The 24,954-nt window shown below is 39.4% G+C and overlaps 2 protein-coding genes across 5 annotated transcripts in view; one reads left to right on the top strand and one right to left on the bottom strand.

The window, feature by feature from the left end:
• The window catches only part of Trmt1l (tRNA methyltransferase 1 like), a 31,561-nt gene extending 26,831 nt beyond the window's left edge, over positions 1–4,730 (bottom strand). For 2 of the 3 annotated variants that reach the window (XM_032914865.1, XM_032914866.1), the window contains exon 1: positions 4,262–4,729. In XM_032914865.1, the coding sequence (XP_032770756.1) occupies positions 4,262–4,481 (220 nt within the window). In that variant the 5' untranslated portion in view covers positions 4,482–4,729. Of the gene's footprint in view, positions 1–4,261 lie in introns of all 3 variants that reach the window. The other variant, XM_032914867.1, reaches the window with a different exon arrangement.
• A 184-nt stretch (positions 4,731–4,914) lies between these two features.
• Swt1 (SWT1 RNA endoribonuclease homolog) overlaps positions 4,915–24,954 on the top strand; it is a 58,896-nt gene continuing 38,856 nt past the window's right edge. The window contains exons 1-8 of one of the 2 annotated variants that reach the window (XM_032914812.1): positions 4,915–5,067; positions 9,563–9,661; positions 10,888–10,974; positions 13,225–13,308; positions 16,327–16,385; positions 17,759–18,446; positions 22,118–22,177; positions 24,439–24,577. In XM_032914812.1, the coding sequence (XP_032770703.1) occupies positions 9,608–9,661; positions 10,888–10,974; positions 13,225–13,308; positions 16,327–16,385; positions 17,759–18,446; positions 22,118–22,177; positions 24,439–24,577 (1,171 nt within the window). In that variant the 5' untranslated portion in view covers positions 4,915–5,067; positions 9,563–9,607. The remainder of the gene's footprint in view (positions 5,068–9,562; positions 9,662–10,887; positions 10,975–13,224; positions 13,309–16,326; positions 16,386–17,758; positions 18,447–22,117; positions 22,178–24,438; positions 24,578–24,954) is intronic. The other variant, XM_032914811.1, reaches the window with a different exon arrangement.

Below are 24,954 nucleotides of genomic sequence, written 5' to 3'. Positions count from 1 at the left end.
TTCCATGGAAAATGTTTCTAGCTTGGGGGCTGGAGGCGTAGCTCAGTGGGTAGAATGCTTGCCCAGCATCCAGGAAGCCCTGAGTCCAATCCTTAGTACCACATGAAGGGGGGGAAGGAGGGGGAAGGGCATGGTGGTGCACACCTGTAATCTTAGCACACAAATATAGAGGGCAGGAAGTTCAGAGTTGTCCTTAACTACAGAATAAATTCAAAGTCAGCCTGGGATAAATGAGACCATGTCAAAAACAAAACAAAACAAAACAAAAAAACCAGAAAACAAAAGTTTCTATCCTGTACAAAATAGTTTGAGAGTTATAATGCCTGTTTTGTGTCTTCAAAGAATTTTAATTACATGTGAGCGATTAACATTTTAATTTTTAACTGTAACAGGTAAAATGAAATGAGTATCAGATATAAAGGTGGCAATGATACCAAGGAAGGACCAGTTAATTCTTTTTTTTTTTTTTTTTTTTGGTTCTTTTTTTCGAGCTGGGGACCGAACCCAGGGCCTTGCGCTTCCCTAGGAAAGCGCTCTACCACTGAGCTAAATCCCAGCCCCTGGACCAGTTAATTCTAACAAGTGGCCGAGAATATAGATCATGAATACAATTTCATGACTTAGGCTATGAACAGAAATTCAATTAAGTAGACTTGGTGACTAGTCTCATTAATTCAAAAGTAACCTCATGAACAAGAAGTTGGTGGTATAAAATTTCCAGCTACCACGGCCCTTGTCTATAAGGTAATATTTGGGGGTGGGTAGGCTGGGTAGAGGTACACAGGTAAAGTGAGGCTTAAGTCCAAATGGTAAGGAATTCTGTTCCGGTTGGCTCAGACTTTATTCTCTGGGGAATGGTCAGTCATTTCAAGCTTTGGCTGGAGTAAATGATTTGAATGTGAATGCTTCAGGGAAGTGTCTGGTTGCTGTAGCAGCAACCAGGAAGGTGAGAAAACCATCATGGAAAGGTACCAGAGAAGAGAAAGTGGGGGGAAGGAAGAGGGTTTGGGTTATGAGAGCTATGGGTAGGAGGCAAAGTAAAGATGGACTCTGAGTTACGTGGCTCTGAAAAACAGTGCCATCAGCCAAAGAAGGGGAGGGACTTTCTGGTAGGAAGGTAGAGGGCAAGAAAAAAGGAAATTTGGCTTTCAACATGGCATGTTTTATGTACTACTCAAAGTGATGGTGTCCAACAGGCAGTTGAAATGTTGTGTCTGGAGCTCAGGAATGAATGAATGAATGAATGAATGAATGAATGAATAGGAGAACCATGGAGACAGAGAAGCCAAAGGAGAATAATATATGAAAGAAATACACAAAACCTAAGTATGGAAAGGCTAAAGCTAGAAAGATTAAGACTACTGTATTTAGTAGGTAGTCTCCCGTCATCCTTTGCTTTTGTTTATTTTGTTTTGTTTTTAAAACAGAGTTTCTCTGTGTAAGCCTGGATGTCCTGGAACTTGGCCCTGTGGATCAGCCTGCTCTAGAAATCTGAGATCCTCCTGGGATCAAAGGTGTGCACCGCCACTGCCCAGCTTCTTGCATTAAAAACTGCAGACAATAGATGACCAAGTGGAAAACAAACACAGAAAACCAGTGTGGTTGTTCTTTCAAAAACGTTGGAAGTGCAGAAAAGGAGATAGATAGAACTGCGACTTGCTTCTTCCAAGGATGAAGAGTTCTGAATGCAGTGCATTCCGAAGGAAGGAAAGGAATATTTACACGGTGGGGACTGGAATGCATAAGCCCAGGTGAGGCTAACTCACAGGCAAGCAACCCCAAAGAGAAAGGACATGGAACGAATCTCAGGGCTCAGTCAATATGCTCAGTAATGTAAAGCCTTAAGAATTTAAATTCCATTTCTGATGATGCCATCATTCATCCTGCCTCTCCTCCCATTCATTCTCAGTCCCCTCATTATAATCTTTGTCCTTTATGGCCTTTCTTACAGTAAACAATAAAAGGGCAGTAGTTGTATATGACTCATCTTTCTGGTGCCTAAGTGTCAAGTTCAGGAGCTGGTACTCAGCAGCCACTGAGGATACTTAGTTTTTAAAAACCACTAAGACTTTTTGAATGTGGTAGCTAGCACATTTTTATCACGAATTCTGGAGTCTAACACCATCAGACACTTCTGCTCAAAAGATAAGTTTTCTAAGCAAAGCAAAGAGTGACAAACATTGTTGTATTATTTATCTTCATACTTTTCTTTTTTGAGAGAGGAGCTCACTATATAGCCAAGACTCTTCTGGAACTCATTATGTAGCCCAAGCTGGCTTCATAGTCATTATCCTCCTGCCTCGGTTTGTCAAATGCTGGGATTACAGGTCTGAGCCGCTATGCTTGCTTGATTAACTTCATATACTAAGCCTTGTTTGCAAACTTAGAATAAAGTATAGGCAAAAAATCCCCCAAACTATCTTCTAGGTTTTTAGCTGACAGTAATGATCAAAAGAGAATTCATTTATACAAACTAAACTACCACATTTGACATCTCAAAAGGTTCTGTTCCGTAGATCAGACGTGTGTGTATGTGCAACAGGGTCTATAACGCTGCAGAAAGGTTTACATACTGAATTATTCTGTTAGGCAGCACAATATAAGAGGAGGATCCTATTCAGTTAGAAAAGGAAGACTGAAAACCATCTAGTCCACTATTGAAGGGAAACTTTAAAACCTGTCTGAAAATTCTTTTTTGTATCTGTGAAATCCTTTCTGGTTCAACATGGTAATATCATTCCGTACTTGAACAGTCAACTTGTTCTTCGCTTTCTTTTTAATAACGTAGTGATAATCATGAAGGCAAACTTGTTGTTAAATCAGATGAACCCGATATACTAGGAAGGTCTTTCACAACTTCTGTTACTTTTTCCTCAATTTTCAACTCTAGATCAGAGAGTCACCATCTTCCTCTTGCACGGCTTGCTATGACTGACTTCAAAGGACTAACATTTTCAAGTGCTGAGGGTGTGTTTAAACAGCACACGTTCTTCACACTACACGTTTGTAAGTTTTAGCATATATATGCAGATGGTTCCAACCCCCTTCCTCTAACACTTAGGATACCGTCTCCCTAGGTAGTCCAGACTGATCTCTAAGTTACCAGCCCTCCTGCTTGAGTCTCTGGATTACAGGCATACATACCATGTGGGGCCACTATGCCCCATTGGACATCTTAAAGTATTAAAGTAGTAAGGAGGTGAAGAAGCATTCCCCAAACTGCTGAACTGCTTCTGATTTAACATAATCAGGAGGGCAGTAGTTACTCCCTTAACAGTCCATACCCATCAAGGTTGTAGGTAAATAGAGAGAGAAAAGGCCTTGTTTTGCACTAAGAGCTGTGACCCCAAATGATGAGGAACCCTCCTGGCTGACTTCTGTCCTTGTGATCAGTCCTGCTACTCTTCAATGTGGTTTTAGAACCACAAAATAATTCTCTTAGACTATGACTGTTTTTATGTACATTTAACCCCAAGTTGGCTTAGAAATATGAATTAATTTCTCATAAGTGATAATTCAGAAGGAGTCTAAAGATCAATTAATTAATGGACTACAGATTTGTTGAAAGAACTTGTTGAATTTTTCTTAGGCCCACTGTACAAAGTGTTAGAAGATACTTAAAGTGCTAATAATTATCAGTCTTATGTTTCCTATGTGAACCAATAAACCATACCCCTCAGAACTCGTATAAACACATTCAGAGAATAAAAACATGGGCTATTAAGCTTTTACGATCGTCTTCCTTTGGAATGAAGTACAAAGCTCAATTGGTATTTAGCATATTCCTCTCCATACAAGACATGGGTTTCCTATTCTTGGGAGTAAAATATAATACAGAAATATGACAAATCCACCAGTGTGTGTAAGTACTGACTGACAAATTGGTTGTTTCTAAATGACCTTAGCACCTCCATTACTGTAACACAGTGGAAAGTTTTTTTAACTACTGTAGCCTGGGTTGAGATGGAAACTACTAAAGACACTAACGGACACAGCCACTAATTTCATTGTTTATTTTTATCTGCCTCACGCCTGGCCTTCACATATCCTTCACGATGATGTCCTCGAGGTTTATGGAAGTATCCCTTTCCATTCTATACTCCTTTTACTCTTACCTGCCGTTCTGGTTCCTCCTCCTCCCATTTCTCTAAATCTGCCTTTCCACATTAAAAACCACCTTGGAGAAGGGCCTCCCCTATTCCCCAGCGAAGCATGGTTTTTCGCTTTTCTGCGGCAGAGAGATCAGGCCGTCTGCACTTACTGCTTTCAGCCTCCTCGGGGACAGAGGCTAGGGACGGGGACAGGGCTGGAGCCGGGGCCGGGGCAAGGGCTGGGGCTGGAGCCGAGTCCGGCGTCGGAGCCGAGTCCAGAGCCGTATCTGCGGCCGGAGCTGGGACCGGAGCCGAATCCGGGGTCGGGACCCTGACCTGGGCCTCCTCCTTCTCCTGGGGTAGCAGCTCCTCCTCCGCCATATTCTCCATAGTTACGGCCTCCGTGCCAGGGGACGCGGAGGGGACTCGCGGCGGAGTGGGATAATAGACGTTAATGCACACAGGGCTGGATCCAAGGGCGGGGAAGCAATTGGGAAGGCTGTACGCGAGCCACAGACAAACGGCGAAGCGTCAGTGACCCAACCCTGCGAGCCGAAAAACTGAAAGCCAGAGGCAGCGGTTCGAGCCTTCGCCGGCTTCCCCTTCCCCGAGGCGTTACGAAGCCAACACAGACTGCGCAGAAGCGTGTCGCGGACAGTGTCCAATGAGGAGAAAGAGTTCCGTTTCCTCTGTACGTCTCTGCATCAGTGGCCGCCACCGAACCGAGATAAGACTACAATACCCAGGAGCCATCGCGCCCCCTGGGCGGTGCTCAGTTCCGGTCCTTGGAGGAAACACACAGAGAGCTCAGAGAACTCTAGAATTGCCTGGAGCGTTCGGCGCCTGGCTGGGGGTCGGAGTACAGAACTACATTTCCCAGTGTGCAGCGGGCTGTGGGAAGGCGCTTTTGGCAGCCGCCTGGACTAGGGAGTCGCCGCTGTCGCTGTCGCTGTCGCTGTTGCTGCCGAGGGCGCAGGTAAGTTAGGGTACTCGGGGCGCGTGGGCGTTTCGCTGGGCGACGGCTTTTCACTACTGGCCTCAGGTGCCCAGACGCCGGTCCGGCTCGGGACCCGCGAGCTGAGGTCTGGGCCGGACGACTCCGTGGGCTGGTCGGCGGTCGGCCCGCTCTGTGGAGTATGTGGCCGGGAGCCAGGTTGCTCCAGCTGGACCTGAGGCGGTGGGGGAAAGGATGGCGGCTTCTGAGGGGGTGGGTCTAGGCAGTTTGTGAGTCCCAGAAGCGCTTTTCTGTCAGCCCCGTGTGGTAGAGTCCTGGCTCTGCTCTCCACAACTTTCCTCACACTTGTGTACCGATCACTCTTCACTTTTTCAATTTTGCTACAACCTTAACGTTACCAGAATAAGCGCGGTGTGGTTGTGGGAGACTTTTGCTATTTTGATTTTTTTTTTCTTTAAGGCTTTTACTAACAAAGGTCTACACTTGGGGACACTTTGATGAATTTCGGGGAATATGACCAGGGAATCCTCTGCGCCTCAGGATATATCCTGGACTTGTTAATCACCGAAGCCTTATTTGTTCTTCTCTTTATTTCTAATAAGCACATTGGAGCAGACGAAAAAAAGAAAAAAAAACCAAACAAACCAAGACAACCCCAACTTGAACTCTCTTGCAGGTTGCCCTGCTTGGGACTGTCTTGAATGTTAAAGGCGGGAGGGAAGGTTCCCAGCTACAAAACTCGCACTCCGAGTTAATAAAGCTTGCTCACAGGTGTGGTTTTTTCCCCCCGTTGGGAAACCGTAGGAGGCGGTGTGTGATTGTTTGCCACTTTGGAATGTTGTCTAGAAGTTTGCACTCTCTTTGCCCTTCCTAGTTGGAGTGTTTGAAGGTGTTTTTTCCTTCCCCAGTTTAACGTAAACTTTGTCCCCACCAATCTTATGCAAGTTCGAAAGCCCTTAAGGGCTGCAAATGTACTTATCTCTGGTAAAGTATTTGCTTAGCTCCTCAGCCCAGGCTTAAAGGTCGGAAGCCTGGCATCACAAGACAACTAAAGGCCTTTGAAAGCATTGCCTCTCCTGACTAGTATTCCTATGTGGGGAGTTGACTATTTAACAATTAAAAGTGAGACAATAGCACCTATTACAATCTATAGGAATGCTAACTAGGACCGTAGAGATGCTCAGGACTCTCAATTCCCAGCATCCACGTGGCCGATTGAAACCGTCTGTAACTCCAGGTCCAGGGGATCTGATGCCCTCCCAGAGATATGAATGCAGACAAAACACCAGTGCACATAAATAAATATTATATGAAAATGAAATGGTGTTATTTTTTGTTTTGTTTTGTTTTGTTTTGTTTTGTTTTGTTTTGTTTTCCGGAGCTGGGGACTGAACTCAGAGCCTTGCGCTTGCTAGGCAAGTGCTCTACCGCTGAGCTAAATCCCCAACCCCGTGTTATTTTTAACTTATAGAACACACCACCTCACCCCTCACTCTCCCCTTTGGGTATGTACAACAAGCACTCTATCTTATCACTAAAAGACATCCTCAGTGCTTTTTTTAAATTTATAAAAAGAGTAAATGATTAATTTGAGTGCTTGACTGACTCAATATTTTAACCTTATTTAGCATCAGCTAGAAAACAGATTAAATGTTAGCATGGGGATTCTGTGGCAATTTTAGTTCAGAATTTCTAAGCATGAAGGAATTTTCAGTTTAAAGATTTAAAAGAGTATTCTAAGCATCAGTTGCATTACTGCATAAACTAGCTTATATTTTTGTTTTTTGTTTTTGTTTTGTTTTTTTCTGGCAAGGTTTTTCAGTGTAGATCTGGATGTCCTGAAACACACTATAGCCCGTGCCGGCCTTCAGAGATCTGACTACCTCTGCCTCTAGGAGTGCTGGCACCAAAGTCGTTCACCAATGTTCAGCTGTTAACTCATATCTAAAAGCTACAATAAAGATAATTTCCACAGTTTTTCTGGATCAGGAATTAAAAATGAACTTCTTGGGTGTATCAGGCTTTGGGTCTTTAATGAGGATACATTGATGCTACCTGGAAGGTCCACTGTCATGTAAAGACTTGACAAGGGTCAACTTCAAAGTTACTCACATGCCAGAAACTTGGTTTTGTTTGCTGGGCTGTTTGAGTGACTGTGTTGTAAATGTTAGTGAAATAAGCCCTTTCCTCTTCAAGTTGCTTTTAATCATGGTTCTTATTATAGCAATAGAAATGTGATTTGGGGGTTGGAGAGACGGCTCAGTGGTTAAGAGCACTTGCTGTTCTTCCAGAGGTCCTGAGTTCAATTCCTAGCACCCACATGGTGGCTCACAACCATCTGTAATGGGATCCAATGCCGTCTTCCGGCATGCAGGTATACACAGAGCACTCATATTCATAAAATAAATCTTTAAAAAATGTGATTTTGATTATACACGTTAGCCCTGTTTATTATGGAGGATATTATAAGTGCTATGGTACCAAAGGCTACAATGTTTTGGGCGAGCCATCTTATGGCAAGACTTTTTAGAACTTTTCGACCTTTGATCCCTTTTCAATTGAAATGATTTTATTGGACCCAGGGTTATAAGGATTTAAAATATATACAAATCAAATGTTTCTGAAAATCTTAAATTTATTTTAAAGTAATTCTTTATATATGTAATTTTACCATTAAAGGTAAAAGTTTGTGTGCTAATGATGGTGTGCTTATTTATTTTTATATAATGAAGTAAATCTTTGATAAATCTGAATATTTGATACTGCAAGAAAATCTTCAACTTTTCAGAGTTGATTGATTGATAGTTTGGTTTTATAATCATCAATGCTGAGAACATTGCTTCACATAAACAATAATATATACCAGCAGTATGTCTAAAATAATTTTAGAATTTGTTGGACATTTTTTCTACTCTCAAACTAAAATTAATTCAATTTTTAAAAAATATTTTTAAAAGTACAACCAGAAACTCAAACAGCATATCGCATACATTCTAAGACAACACAGTCCAAAGATACAGTAATTAAATGTTTACGTGCTGAAGAATTGCTATAGGAAGATACTAAACTTCTTTGTTTAAAGCTCTTCGTTTTCTGTACTCAAGCTGTTATTAATATGTTTCTATAAGAGCAGAGAAGTTTTGCATGTCCAGTAAGAACACTGCAGTTCATGACATACAGTAGTCATGAATACAAGTCAAGGTATTTCAGCCAGCATTCCTGGGGGTTTTGTGGGCATGTGAAATTAAAAGTGCACATATACTGTGTTCAAGGCTGCAGTGAAGTCACAGGAGATAGTGCCAGAGAGGATGGCCAGAAACACCTAGGATTCATTACACATGATTTTCAACTTTTTAGTCTGTGTGTTCACAAACTTTTTAATGTTGCCAAAATAGGGTTGTAACTCACAGTTAAGAAGTTGGAATCTTGAGAACTGCTCACACTGTAAGTTCTAAGTTAGTTTGCTAGTCTGCATAAAAGAAATGTGAATTTCATCCTTGTATGAATGTAAACTATGTTGTAGCACACATGAATGCCGTGCTTGCTAATTTTAGGTCAAGTTGATATAGGCTGGAGACATACCTGGGAAGAGGGAAATCTTAACTGAAAAAGTGCCTCCATAAGACTGGCCTGTAGGCAGGTCTGCGGGGCATTTTCTTTTTGTTCTTTTATTCCTTTTTTTTTTTTTTTTTTTTTTTTTTTTTTTTGAGAACTTAGAATTCCTGGACTCAGTTTCTCTGACCTCAGCCTTTAAGTAGTTGATAGTACAGATTAGCATGAACCATCATGGCAGGTTGGAATGTTTTTATTTATTTGTTTTTTCTCTTGTGCCTTTCACCCTGCTGGAATGAAATCCTTTAGACAAGAGAAAAGAAGACTATTATAAGCCAGAGGCTTGGGCTGGAGAGATGGTTCAGTGGTTAAGAGCTCTGACTGCTCTTCCAGAGGTCTTGAGTTCAATTCCCAGCAACCACATGGTGGATCACAATCATCTGTAATGGGATCTGATGCCCTCTTCTACTGTGTCTACAGACAGCAACAGTATACTCACATATATAAAATAAATAAATCTTTAAAAAAAAAAAAAGCCAGAGGTTTAGCATGAATTCAGCTGTTAACCATAAACTATTTTTGAAGGCAAACATTTTTGGTACTTAAGAGATGGTTCTTAGAAGTTTGTTGACTGTTACGTGTTAAAGTTTTAAGGTCCCCACCACCACCCCATTAGCATTTTTCTTTTATTCAAGTTCATTAAATCTTATTTTATTTGGCTTGTTTTTTGTTGTTGTTGTTGTTTATTTGTTTTTTTTTTTTTTTTGAGATAGGGTCTCTCACTATGTAGCCTGCACTGCCTCCTGAATGATGGGAGATCTTATTTTATACAATTCTACCTGTTTAGATCATAAATGACCAAGAGTAATTGAAATTACTTGGCTTATAGAGTTTGTTCATATTGTCACTGCCAGCTGTTAACCTATTCTTTGGACTTTATTTCCATGTTGTCTTGCCCCACCAGACCTGGTGATGTTTCCAGTCTTTGGCTACTGTATCCCAGCACAGGATGCTGCTTTGTACTACCAGTGCCCACAAGCTTGAGACTGTTTATGACCATAAGGTATGGCTATACTCATTTTACATTTCTTTTCTGGATTTTTTTGTTTTGTTTTGGTTATTGTCTAGTGAATGGTATTTACTTGGTCTAAAGCAGGGCTGGAAAAGTAAAACTGGGTTAAGAAATGGACAGAGAACCTGTGATTTAAGAAAGAATTGGAAATATCTCAGAATAAAAATGTTGATACATTGAGAAAAATGAAATCACACATTCATTCACCCAGTCAATCATGAATTTTCTCCAGTTTTTTGCTTTGTTCTTTAAATAAAGTTTTACTCTGAAGAATTTATGTAGCTATGTCTGCCCTAGGATATGTCCTGCTGTAGCCTTGGAAGTGCTGGGATTATAGGCGTATTTTATCTATTAAGTTTTTTTTGAGAACTTGTGGCTGAAAACCTAAGTTTTTAATGTAGCACACTTTTCAAGGAACTCTAGGTCTGGTAGAAAGCCAACAATATAGGTATTTATTTAGATCCAACTAAATACAACCTTGTGCAAAGTATTTAAACATTTTTATTACTTACTGTGTATGCATAAGAGTGGGAGCATGTGTGTCACAGTGTATGTGGAGATGAGGACACTCCTACCATGGATGAGGAGATGAAACTTACTCATCAGGCTGTGCAGGAAGCACTTTGACTAGTGAGCCATCTCACCATCCTCAGAGTAGTTTTTATATCTACTTTACTCTTTGCTTCCTTAAACAAGTTCTAGGGTAAGTTATCTCTACAGAAGATGAAACTGGGACATAGAAAAATGTATGCAGTTTCTTTGAAATATCACATAGTGTGTGACAGTGTATTAAGAAATGAAGAATTATGATTAATCTGTTTTCAGGTGTAGGTAGGGCAAAGTCAGCAATTTTTTAGGCAGCCAAAAATGCTGATCTCATGCTTAAAGGAGAAGGCAGAGATAGAGGCATTGCCTTAAGGAGCATTCCAGAAAAGTTGTTGGATACCTGAAAGAGCAAGAGAATGTGAGTAAAGACAAGTGAAACAGTGAGAGAGCTCTATGTTGAGAATGATGAGGAGTGGTTGCTACGCAGAGGGCCTTTAAAGTTTCCATCAAGGGCAAACCTAGGTTCTAAGGCAGTCTGTGTCTAAGTTTAGCTTATGCTGTGCTGGATGTATCAAGAAGATGAAAATAATTTCAGCCCTATTTAGCTAAGTGAAGAATGGCTTGTGATACATTTTTACTGTATTAAAATACGTTTTGAATGTTTATTTTAGTTTCCAAAGATGTCTATCAAAGAATCTTGTGGAAAGGAAGAAAAGTCTCAGAAAAAACAGACTACCTCTTCACCAACTTTTGATGAAGTAAGAATTTTAATTTGCTGATCTGATACCTTTTTTTAAAAAATGTGTAAAAATGTGCCTTAATGGAAAAAAATGTGCCTTAATGTTACAGTGAGATGTGAAACTTTATTGAAGATCCACGAGATATTTACTTTTATTATGCAAATCACAGATTTGAGACTTAGTAGTTTTCTTCTTACTCCTCTGTACGTGCTTTCTTCAAGACTGGCAATGGTTTCTGTTAACTCCACTGTTAACTGTGGAGAGCAGTCTGCCTTGACATCCCTGCAGTGTTTGCTATAGTTGATTACACCTTTTCCTTGACCCACTTTTCACACTTGACTTCTGAGATACTTTGCTTTGTTAGTTTTTCTTTTTTCTTGGTGACTGTTTCTCAGATTTCTTTTGCTGGTCCCTCCATGCCCCGTCCCGCAGGGCAGTCGACCAGGGTCTGAGGTTCACCTAGGAGAGAATGGGGGACAAGAGATGCGAAGAATGGACAGCAAGTCTGATCAAGCTGACAATTTTTAATTTTCTTCAGGCAGAAGATAGACCGGTAGAAGCAGGATATGGGGAGAGGCTAGGTAACTACAAAGGAATGAGCCTGGCTCGATGACCAGGATATTGGCTGGGTAAATTGGTCAATGGGAGGAACAGTAGGGTGGGTTGCTTAGTGACCTGACCACCAGTGCTAAGCGACCTGACCACCAGATTTATTCTATCTATTGAGTTCAAGCAGAACTGCAGGTGCAGGCTAGCTATGGCTGCTTTGATCTAACATAAGGCTAAAGTATAGTTGCTTCTGATCTAACATGAAGACTGCTTCCAACATGAGGCTGCTCCCAACACCTCCATATATTTTTTTCTTGAAGCAGGCTCTTCAGGGCATTGTTACTGCAGCACAATCCAGCTTTAGACTCACTATCCTCCTGTCTTAGTTGGCCTAAGAGCTGGGGCTATAGGTGTGCATCAGTACACACAGCTCTTACCCGTATCCCTCTTTTTACCCCTCCCCCCCCTTTTTATTTTTGGACAGGGTGTTTCTATAGCCTTGGCTCTCCTGGAACTCACTAGGTTGACTGAACCTAGATCCACCTGCCTCTGCCTCCCAGTTGCTGAAATTAAAGGGGTGTGCCACTAACCCAGCCTTTTTATTTACATTTTTTTAAGCTATAACCTTTCAAGTACCCAAACTCAGTTTTCCTAATGTAGTCAACTACAGTCCATTCTTTTGCTTTAGGCAAACACTTGGTATGTGACAGAATCATTTCTGTCAGTTTTCTCTTTAACATATTCAGTCTCACTGCTTCCATTCTTGCTGTTACCATATCTTAGCAAAGAACTTGATTTCCTTAGTTATTCCACTGGTTTCTAAATTCTTCTCCCTGCCTCTGCCTTTGCCCATATGGTCCTTCCTATACAGTGAGTCAGGATACATCGTGTCCTGGCTCTGTGCTTTCTTGTGGGTCCTCATGTTAAAAGCCCCTTCTGGGACCGAGAAGGCTATCCACTGTCCTCTCTTTACTTTACCATTCCTTTCTTGAGTGCTTGGATTACAAATGTGTACTGCTCTGCCTGGTGTATGTGTTGCTGGAGATCGCACACAGGGCCTTGGATATGCTAGACAAGCCTTCTACCAACTGAGCTACATTCCCAGCCCTTGTTTCTTTACTTGGTCTTCTTCATTCAGCTTGTCAGTGGAGTTTTTTAAGAATACGTTTGTTTAAAAGTTGCAGATCTTCCAACTTAAAGCTCTTCACCTTTCTTGTCCAACTTCTCTATTTTATTTCATCTATAGCATTATCTAACATTCTAAACTGAGTAGGTATTTCTATATTTCTAAACTAGGTTTAACCTTTATGGAAGTAAGAACTTAGGGTTTATTTTATTTTATTTTTTTAAGACTCAACTCATGGTCTGCTATATCTTTAGTAAAATAGTAGGTACTTCAAACAACATTGTCTTAAGCCTTTTACATTTAAGATCCATTGAAAATGGGACATAAGGTTTGTCTTATGGACTGAATCCCACAGAGACAATACCATCTCACTATGTTCTTACCTCACCGTACTTATCTCACCTCTGGTGTAATCACCCAGGGATATCATTTCTCCTTCACTCTTCCTTCTAGTTGAGCCTCCCTTCTTAACTAAAGTTTGTGTCTCTCAGTGCTCTCAGCTCATTTTTAAATGAAAATGTCAACTGACATGATTAAGTCATGCTCTGTTTTGTGCTTTTCCATTCATTTTTTATTCTGAATGACATTCTTAGGACAAGAAAGAGGGAGAAATCTCAGCAGGTTCTACTAGTTCAGAACACTATGTTAAGCCTGTTTCAACCAAGAAGAGAAAACTGGTAAGTGCTCAGACACCATAACTCAATGAATATTATTTTTCTTAAGGCTTTTTTTTTTTTTTTTGGAGCTGGGGACTGAACCCAGGGCCTTGTGCTTGCTAGGCAAGCACTCTACCTCTGAGCTAAATTCCCAACCCTTAAGTTTTTTTTTTTTTCAAGAGATTAACTCTTACTATTTTGCTGAGCTTTGAACTCTTGGATGAATGAATCAGTCCTTCTGTTTAACTCTTTCAAGTAATTGGGACTAGGCTTTGACAGTCAGTATATTTGGACATAGTAAAGTTTTAATGCATTGTTAGAAGGTTTATAATATAACATTTCTGTATTTTCTTCTATAATTGTTTCCTATTATGCTTCATTTGTGAAAACCAATAGAAAAACTAATGTTTTGTTTTTCCTTTTTATTTGCCACAAGTAATATATTAGTCTTTTACTTCTTTGTTCCTATGAGTGTGTGCATATGTACATGGAGGCAAGAAGCCGGTGTTGAATATCTTCCTCAGTCATTCTCATCTTCTTCTGAAGCAGAGTCTCTTACTAAGGTTGCTGATTGGCCAGTGAGTTCCCAGGAGGCACTGTCTTCACTTCCACAGTGCTAGGTCACACCTGTAGTTCCAGTCTTAGCTATGGCAGGCATGGTTGCTGGAAGTTTGAGGTTAGCCTAGGTTAGTTATAGCTATACTTCAGCCTGGGGTATAAAGCGAGATTCCTATTTCCAAAGAAAGAAGGAAAGAGGAAGGAAGGAAGGAAGGGAGGAAGGAAGGAAGGAAGGAAGGAAGGAAGGAGAAGGAAGGAAATAGTATAAAAAGGTTACAAAAGATTAAAATGGTATTTTTACACTGTAAGACTAGAGCTTGTTCTACATGAATAAGTAGTGAGTAAGTGAATGCCTTGTGCAATACTGTCTATATTAAAGTTTAAAAATTCTATGTACTTACGTTATATTAAATGTAGTTAAACATTTTTCCAATAATAGATCAACCTTAAATTAATGTAGCCTTTTCACTTTATAACTTTAGCACTTAGCCTTTTGACTCATTTGCAATAATAACAGATTAAAAGATACATTATTAAATGTACAAAATACTTTTTTGTATTTTTCTATGAATTTTTTCTATGTAACCTAAATTTTTTCTTTAAAATTTTTGGTTAAAAACTTACACACATGGAGATACACAGACATAGACATTGCCAGTTTCCACACAAGGTTAGGGTCAGAATCTGGCAGGTGTGACAGCACGTGGCGGGCGCTCTTGTCTCTTGTGATGTTAGTGCTTTCTTTGCACAGACCTCCACAGACTTGCCTGAGACTGGTTTTGAGGGCTATCATCTTTAGAGATGGGTTTGTAGTTGTCTTCTTTTGTCATCATATATTTGACAATATATGGCTTGCAGCATAAACATTCTTTATTAATGGAAACCATTTGGTGTTGCAGGCTGTTTTTTAAAGCTTTTATGTAGCTTGTTGAGGTCTGCAAAAACTTCCGCTTTTCTTGGGAGTTGCTTGTATTTTCCTGAGGTTTCCTTTTCTCCTGACTTTTTGCAGCTATGCATTCTTTTCCAGTTTCATCATGGGCCACTATTACATGTGTGGTCTGTCATTGATTGAAATACAATGTGCTACATGATTGTGATTAAATTTGTTTCAATTTATTGTTCTCTGTATCAGTCTTTTAGTGCTGGGGATCAGACCAGAGGCCTTCCACATACTGAGTGTATGCACTGCCAGCCCCAGTCTTATTCGTCCTCTGCCAAATTAAATTTGGTCCAGTATTAACTATTTAATTTCTCCCCTCCTCACTGTTTGTTTCTCTCTCCATTGTACTCGACAGATTCCCTCTCCCTCTTGTAGATGCACTTTTTTTAAGGACTTAACTTTAATGGCTTCTTATATCTGTCACCCTTCCGACCTTTATTCTTCCTCAACCCCTTCCAACCCCCAATACCAGGTAGAGGGAGAAAGGGGGTACAGACCTCTTTAAACTGATTCCTGATGATTAAGGGTGTTGAGTTCTTTGGGAGCAAGTCCAATCTTCTGGTTTCTTTGCTCACATCCACTTGACCAACTGCAGCAGCAGGAACCAGCAGCCTCCTCGTGCCAGAGACAAATCATAGTCACCTTCTGTAAAGCATCCTCTTCTCCCACGCCTGGGATTAAAACAAAAGTATAATCACATAACAACTGGGTTTTTAAAGAAACCAGAATTCTCACTACCCTCTCTAGCTGGGCTGATTGATTTTTTTTTCTGCTGAATTCATATCACTTACTGCTTTCAGTTTTCCCATATGTTTTGCTTACATTTTCCCATGAGTATCTCCCATCTTTCAATGGTGGACATTTGAGCTTTTAGCACATACTGTTGCTCTACTTTCTTTCTTTTTAATTTTATTTAGACACCCTACCACTCCCGTTGCTTACTTTCTACTTTTAGTTATATCCTTATAATTAGGCCAGCTGTACATACTGTTTATGTCCCCTTTAACTTTTTGTATCTGGATCCTCTGAACACATAGATGCGATGGTGGAATTGAGTTAGACAGATGTGTTTCAGATCATGGCAGTGCCACTAACCTTCACTGTGATGATCAGAAAGATGCCAAGGGGCTGGAGAGATGGCTCAGCGGTTAAGAGCTCTGACTGCTCTTCCAGAGGTCCTGAGTTCAATTCCCAGCAACCACATGGTGGCTCACAACCATCTGTAATGGGATCTGATGCCTTCTTCTGGTGTGTCTGAAGACAATGATAGTGTCCTTACCTACATACATATAATAAATAAATAAATAAATAAATAAATAAATAAATAAAAATCTTTAAAAAAAAAGAAAGATGCCAAAATGTGTAAGCTTTGGGTGCTTTGTCTATAATAAAGAAAATAATGTCTGCTCCAAGATGATTAGAAAGATTAAGTAAATTATTATAGCAGCCTATTCATAAACACAGATGTTCTCCATTCTTCCCTATAACTGCAACAACAGCACACAATTTATATTTTTCTAAATAATTTTTTTTAATTTCAGAAACCAGATGATACAGACATTGTATACTATAATACAAACAGAAAACACAGTATGAAAAGGTAAATTCTCTTTTTTTCTTGACATCTTTTTACAGTTTGGGCTCAGAATTAGACTAAGAAAAGCTTTTTTAATACTTGGGATTGGACTCCCGAGTACTAGGCAAGCACTGGGCTGTATCGACACCCTTGGAATTGAGGAACAGGTGTTGCTATCCATTGCTATCCATGTAGATCAGGCTGGCTTGGAACCTGCCATGTAGCCTAGGTTAGATTTCTTTTTATATTTATTTCTGTATGTGAGTGCACTGAGAGTCTTCAGATATACCAGAAAGGGGCATCAGATCCCAGATCCCATTACAGATGGTTGTAAGCCACCATGTGGTTGCTGGGAATTGAACTCAGGACCTCTGGAAGAGCAGTCAGTTCTCTTAACCACTGAGCCATCTTTCCAGCCCCTAGGTTAGATCTTGAACTCAAGATTTTCTTACCTTACCTTGAACTACCATGATAAACATCAGGATTAAGTATTTGTTTACTTAAATTTTAATTATTTTTATATTTATTTATTTTGTGTTAGGGGTATGTATGTGTGCCTGGGTATGGTATATTTGTGGAGGAGTAGGTCTTTTTCCACTATGTGCTGTCTAGCTATTGAACTCAAGTTGTCAGACATGGTGGTGGCAAGTACCCTTACCCACTGAGCTACCTTGCTGGCCCAGGACAAAATACTTAAATTTTGAAAACCTTGTATTTACTTTGATTAGTACTGTTCTGCATACAGATATTTCTGGTAATATCATTACTAGAAGTTTAAGAAAAAGTTAAGTAAAAAATTCATCAATACTGTTGTATAAATGCACTCAGACACAGTATAGATTTTTATTCACTTTAGGGACTTGGTTTTGATACCTAATTATAATAAGATACATAACTATTATATTGCTAGTAGAGTCTTGGGAAGCTAATTTAGAAATCATATGGATTATCTTTATACCTTACCTGTGAGAAAATACATAATTTTCCAAATTATAGATATGACTCTAAAATTATTTTAATTAACCATCATGTGATTGCAATTAAAGATGTAAAGAATGATAGTAGATACAGGGAAATTGGTTTTCTTTAATTTCTTCATTCTTTGGATAAAAATTTCAAAGTTTATAGTTAAGGAATTTTTTGTTAATAATGGGGATAAATATAAAAAGTAATGTATACATTAAGTTTCAGACAGTTATGAGTACCCATGTGGGTTCTGGGAATGAAACTCAGAACTTCTTCGTGAGCAGTACAGACTCTTAAGCACTGAGCCTCCGGCCCTGTTTCTCACATTTCTAAGAAGTTTAGAATGAGCCTAGGTAACTCTAAGGTAGTGACACATTGCCACAGAATGTTCAACAAATATAACTAACCTGAGTTTCTGTGCTGCTTTATAGATTGAATGTAGAAGTTGGCATGCCTAAAAAGAGACCAAAATTCAGTTCTTCGACCCAAGTAGCATCATATTTAAACAGTAACCAAATTACTTTACACAGTAGTTCATCAGATGGAACTAAAGATACTAAACTTAAAGATTGTAAATTGACAAATATTGGAAGTAAGCTTGATTATGAAATAAAAAGCCGTAGTCTTATTAAAATTACCAAAGATATGAAATCTAAAGCTGAAGACCAGACAAAGGAAAAGAATTGGCCTTCTTTACTTATTCAGAAGAAGATGAAGGAGCTCAAGAAAGAAAAAAACAATAAAGACAGTTCTGAAGAATTGGAGAAATGCACGAAAAACCAACCTCCTCAGAATTATAATTTCAGCAATATAATCAAGGAACCACTTGAGTCAGGAAGAAAGAAGATCAGCTTCAAAATTCCAAAAAAATCCTCTAGTGCCCTCCAGAAGCTTGCAGAAGAAAACATCTTTAGTGTGGATTCTAGTAAGTCAAAGAGTAAGCAGGAGGGGAAGGAACACTTGCAGAGTCACCAGGTGTCATTAAGTCTGGAGAGGCACAAAACTGAAAACTTGTTTTCAGAGTCTACACATAAGCACACTGTTTGTGAGAGGAGAAGAGAGTACCATCGCGAGCACCAAGAAACAAATGGTTCAGATTCTAAGGAAAACTGTGCCCAGGTAATGTATAAAATGAAGGGTTTGGTTTTAGTACAAGTATTTAAAATACTCAGGTTTTCGTTGCTTCTGTGATTAGTGATAATCACAGAGGACTGATTCTAATTCAGTCATGCAGATATTGTATCCGTGTCCTGTATATTCTTTATCATTCCAGCTTCGTAAGGATAATATTGATACCACTTGGTTTTGGAATCATAGTTTGATATCTGGGTTCTTGTGCTGTGGGACAAAGAATTGGACAGAGACAAGTAGACAAGCAAAAGGAGAGAATTAATTCAGAAAGAATGCTGTTTAGGCAGTGACATTTATTAGAAGAGACACTTCCAAGAGAGGAAGCTGGCCAGGGCAGAGATGAACTTGAGCTGTTCAACTCCTACCCACTGCACAGAGGTGCACTTCCATGTTATTTTAGTGTGGATTTTCTGGTCTTTTTGTGGGTGCTCTGTTACATGTGGTTCTACATACAGCCTTGTGCATTGCATTATCACATTTAAATTAGAATCATATTCTACCCAGGGTATGCATGTGTATATGTACACATTTATATATAGTATATGGTAATTACTATACATAGTAATAATATATAATATTATAATAGGTGCACTTTCAGAGATTGGAGTACCTCTGTGCTTGTGCCCATGGTGAGAGCTAGCCATTCCTGGGTCTATGTGTGTGTCCGTGTCATGTTTCAGACTTCTTTTCCTACTTATTTTCCTTATATACTATCTTTGGCAAGGCTTTGTGAAACTAACTGCTGCCCTGTTCTTCAATTTCACGGCAGATGTTAAGTATTAGTAACAAAAAGGAATGTGGTTATGCAGAGAGTCAGTTCCCATAGTCCTTCGACATGAGCTCAGTAATAGTCTCTGAGGCTTTTCTAAACTCAGGTAGACGAGCCTGCAGGGGTGAATTCTAACGGGCTTATTTCTTTAACAGATCACTTTCTCTGTTCTGCTGTTTAGACACTGAAAAACAAAAGCCTGTAAGAGACACATGGTCTTGATTTTAGAAGACTTACTCATGTTAGGAGAGAAAGTTCTTTAAATATAATAAAGTACTTCTCACTTAATATTGGGATGTATAATGTAAGAATAATACAACTTGAGTACACTGTAACTTAAGAGAGACTGGCTAGAGAGACCAGCATTATACTGAGAATAAAAGAATGGGTAGAGATTACTCAGGCGAAGGTGGAATGGAATGGAATTGGGAAGCAGAAATATTCTAGGCAGAGGGTATTGCACTGTTTATATGAATAACAGTGTATCCACTGAGATTTCTTGGTTCTAGTGTCTTGGAACAAAGAATTGTACACTTTGATAATTACAGGAATGAAGACTGATTATTAAAAAATATAATGGTGGTCCTGAGAATGGAAGTAGGCTACAGAGCACAAGTCCAAGGCTCAAAAGCCCCGGTCCCCTGGGATTCTGACCACCTTCTCCCATATTTGTATATCACAAGCTTTTCTTGTGCATGTGTTGATCTTACATGTAACCTGGTAGAGATGCATTTCCAGTCTTTCTGTGAGCTTCTTTCATGTACTAATCTTGATGCCTCTGTTGTGTCACAACAGGAACAGAATCCAGGCTAGAAACCTTGGTACATTCTTTCTTCCAGATTACATTGATATTTGTGAATCACTTTAATAATCTTTCTCTGATCTTTTCTATGGTGAATAAAATTATTTACCTTTAAGAGAAATTTTAGAAATTCAGAATATTATAACATTAGCACTTTAAAATCTGGGTGTAATAGCACACGATTGTAATCCTAGCACCTGGGAGGTGGAGGCAGGAGGTTCAGGAATTTCCAGGAATTCACTCTTAGCTATATGTGAATTCAAGGCCAGCCTGGAGCTACACTAGACTTTGTCCTAAAAACAAAACAAAAACTCTCAGAGTCTATGGCATTGCATGCTTATATAATCCCAGTATTCTGGAGGCTGAGGCAGGATGTTGTCACAAGTTCAAGGCTAGCATGTTCTGCATTTAGCAGAAGAAAAGAGGAGACACACAGAGACAGAAAGAGAAGTATTGGATGGAAATCCAGGGTTAAATAATGAGATGATGTTACATCTGTGCTGGTTTGAATGAGAATGCCCCATAGACCCACATATTTGCTTTGTTCCGGACTGATGAACTGCAAGGATTAGAAAGTATTTCCTTGTTGGAGGAAGTGTGTTGCTCTAGATGGGCTTTAAGATTTCTAAAGGCCAAGCAGGCCCAATGTGTGCCTGCTGCCTGTGGATAGAATGTAGCTCTCAGCTGCTGCTCCAGTGCTGTGCCTGTCTGCTTCCTGCCATGATGATTGTGAATTACCCTAGGACTCTGTAAGCAAGCCCCCAGTTACATGCTTCTTTTATAAGAGTTGACTTGTCATGGTGTTGCTTCATAGCAATGGAACAATAACTAAGACCGTCCCACCGTAAAGTCTAGCATTTTGTTTTGCATTTCGTAGTTAGAAGAGAGGCACTGAGGTAATCAGGGAAGCAAGATAGTCATGTTTTCTCATTAGAGTCAGTTTGACTCCAGATAAAACTGTTGACCTCATTCAGTGTATTTAATAAAGCTTGGTGAGGTGCAGCATAAGTAAAATGCCCACCGTTCACATTTGTAATAGGCTTAGGAAATTTCAGACAGTTAGCATAATTTCCTGCATTGTTATGTGATAGACTCATTGACCTCTCTGGAGGTAATTCGGGGGTTAGGGAGCACCAGGAAGGGCCAGTCTAAACAAGATCACAGGAACTTAGAAAGTCTAGTTAACGAGCTGTTCTCATTGTTCTGGTTTCCTTGACATTTCTTCGAAAAACCTTAAGAAATTTTAATAAATTTTAAAGTAAGAGAGAAGGAATTATAAATATTATATTAAAGTGCTGGCACAGAGTTGGAGTTTGTGAAAAGATATTTCACCCTCTTTTAGAAGACAAAACAAAGCTTCCCTCTAGCGCTCTCATTGTGTATAATACAACTCTGGTTTTTTGCCTTTTCTCTCTAGCTGTAATACAGTCCTTAGATTTCTCCAGTTGTGAGGTTAGGTCACTTTAAGAAATAGCTCAGTGAACTTTAGGTCTGTGAAGCAATTAAGTGATTTCTGAATAACTTTTTCTGCCACTTAAAGCTTCTTTGTTTATTTTTATGATGGATATTCCTTAGGGTAGCATATAACTCTGTTAATGAAAGATGAGTATTTTAATGACCATAAAAGTCCTAAAGAGTGTGACTCATATTTTATGACTTGGTAGCACAGGGCTTTTCTCTCCTAGAGGTGATTTTTCATATGGCGGCAGTTTTATCCCTCAGGGTGTTTATTAATGTCTAGAGACATTTTTGTTTGTTGGTGTGGTGGGGGCTGACAACATGGCTCAGTGGATGGAGGCACTTGGCACCAAATCTGATGACCTGGTTTTGATCCCTGGAACCCACGTAGTTGAAAAGAAAGCTGACTTTCCCCAAGTTGTCCTCCCACACACACACACACACACCCACCCACACCCACACACACACACACACACACACACACACACACACACACACACACACACACACACACACACAAAGAGGTGGGGAGATGAGGAGAAATAACCAGTTCTGATAGCTGACAACTTGAGTTCAGAGAGGCTGTTATACATTATACAAGGCCTGACTCAAAACCCTTTTTCATTTCAGAGTTTTGAAACACCATGTTCTTCAGTGTCATCTGAGACTATCCAAGATACAGATGAAGAGGTTACCGATTTACTTTGATTATTTTAAAGAAATTCAAAGTTCGGTCTTTCTTTCTTTTGGGGGGGTGTGATGTGGAGCAGGGTCTCATTATGTAGCCCAGGCTGATTTCAGACTTGTGATCCTTCTCCTGTCTTGGCCTCGCCTCCTGAATGCTGGAATATGCCAGGTATATGCCAGGGTGCCTTGCTAAGTAGTTCCTACTTTTAGTAAAATGTCTGTAAAAACCTTAGCAGTATGAACATAATGTCTATTTAAACTCCATAAAAATCCTATCCATCCTGTGGTTTATCAGGAAGTTCAGTTTGTAAGAGTTAATTAGGTCATCAAAGGCATTTGCTGGGGCTAGGGATGTACACAGTAAAGTGCTTGTTTAGCAATATAAGGTTCTGGGTTTGATCCTAGCATTGGAAAAATATATACTGGGAGAAGTCTTTACGTTTACTTACCTCTTGCTTTTATTTTGGTTTAATGTTACGCTTTTGAGTGTATATACCTAGAGTTGCCAAAATGCAATGCAGCACCTACATGTCTTTATTTTTCTACTCATGTTACTGAGTGAAGATCAAAGTTCACGGTATTTATTCTCCTAGTGCTTCATTTCCTACCTAGACTCTTCCTGATTTAGCTTCATAAAATTATTCTGTATATTTTATGTTGTCTTAGTAATTAAAATTCACTAGCATTTTCTATTTTCTTGAGAATCTTTATTTATAATAGTTATTTATATTTTTCTGTCTTAAGAGTCAATGCCCCTTGATGGGAGACTGTTTATGTCTGATTTAAAGAGAATATCTTCTTGTTTCTTTTTTAAAAAAAATTATTTATTATATATATAAGTACACTGTAGCTGTCTTCAGACACACCAGAAGAGGGCATCAGATCCCATTACAGATAGTTGTGAGCCACCATGTAGTTGCTGGGATTTGAACTCAGGACCTCTGGAAGAGCAGTCAGTGCTCTTAACCCTGTGCCATCTCCCCAGCCCTCCTTCTCCTCTCCTCTCCTTCTTCTTCCTCTTCCTCCTCTTCCTCCTCCCCCTCTTCTTTCTCCTCCGCTTCTCCCTCTTCTTCCTCCTCCTCCTCTTTAATTTAAAATCTGAGACAGTTTATCAGTTTGTAACTCAGGCTGGTTTTCTTTTTGTTGTATGAAGAAGACTGGCCTTGAATTCATAATCTTGTAGCCTCAGCCTTCTGAGTGCTGGAATTATAGGTGTGTACCACCATTCCCAGACTATACTTTAAGTTTTTTATATCAAGATATCATAAGAGATACTTCTAAAATGAAAGGGATCTTAAGATTTATAGTTCAGAGCCAAGGAGATGGCTTGTGGGTAAAGGTACTTGTGAACAAGCACTCTTTTGTTCCCTGGTACAAATTAAACTTTTAAAGTGAAATATGATCAATAAATAATAAGAGATTTAGTGTTTAGTTTTTGATGGTTGATAAACAATATTAAAAATCTCAGGGGCAATGGATGAGACATTTTTGTTCTTTTAGTGGAGCTAGGGATTGAGTAGAGCGGTTCACACATGCAGGGTAAGCTTTCTGTGGTTCATCTATAGCCCCAGCTCACACTCAGTAAGAGAAAGCTGACTCAAGTACTTCGAGGTGAGAAGAGAAACAAGAATGAACTTATTTAGAGGTCTGGATAGTAGGTTTTATATAAGGAACTTCATATGACTTAGTTTAATAATATAAAATCCAGGACTGGAGAGATGGCTCAGTGGTTAAGAGCACTGACTGACTGCTCTTCCAGAGGTCCTGAGTTCAGTTCCCGGCAACCACATGATGGCTCACAACTATCTGTAATGGGATCTGATGTCCTCTTCTGGTGTGTCTGAAGACAGCTGCAGTGTACTCACATATATTAAATAAATAAATCTTAATAAATAAATAAATAAAATCCTTTAATTCCAGCACTCAGTAGGCAGAGGCAGGTGGATCTCTGAGTTCAAGGCCAGCCTGGTGTACAGAGTAAGTTCCAGGAGAGCCAGGGCTACATAGAGAAACCTTGTGTCAGGAAAACATAACAAAAATTCCTAAAGAAAATAGGTAAAATTTAATATTCTTTATAGATGGGTAAATTAAGTTGTTAAGGAGTAAAACAGTTTGCTTTCCTGAGACTCCAGAAAGGAACTAGTCCATATTTTACTGTGTTGTCTGTATTTCTGTAAGGTGTTATTGTGTTGTATTGCTTCTTTTCTTATTAAATATCTGCAGTAAGTAACTCAGATACTTCACTGGAGTCTTTTACAATTTAGATGCAGATAGTAGAAGAGCTTCATGCTGCACGCGTGGGGAAGAGTGTGGACTTACCTGCGGGTCCACCATCTGGGGAGCTAATGAGTATGGAAATTGACTTGGTGGAGGATGATGTGCATTCTTCTGCTAATATACTCTGTATGTTAATTTTTATGATCTCTGCCTTCTAAGAATTGATGTGTCAGTATTCAGAGTTTATAGTGTACAGATGAAAATGTTAAAATGTGCTTATTTAAGTCAGAATGGTGTGTCTCTTTTTTTTTTTTTTTGAATGGTGTGTCTCTTATCTTGTTAGACCATCAGACACTTTCTCTTTCCCAAGAAGTAATGAAGTTATGCACTGGCTTTTATAACTTTTAGTTCTTTTAATCTCTAAAGCACTGACCAGATAGACAGTTTGCTTAAAGTTATTGTTTTCATGGTTTCCTTGTTGATATCATTAAGTTTTGGTTATTTTAACTACTGGGAACCGGTGATAGCAATCAAAGCATTGGGCATGGTAGTGTATAACTTTT

Source organism: Rattus rattus, chromosome 10, assembly GCF_011064425.1.
Source record: "Rattus rattus isolate New Zealand chromosome 10, Rrattus_CSIRO_v1, whole genome shotgun sequence".
Classification (NCBI taxonomy): Eukaryota; Metazoa; Chordata; class Mammalia; order Rodentia; family Muridae; genus Rattus; species Rattus rattus.
The sequence above is the reverse complement of the archived record's forward strand: the minus strand, read 5'-3'. Positions and strand labels throughout refer to the sequence as shown.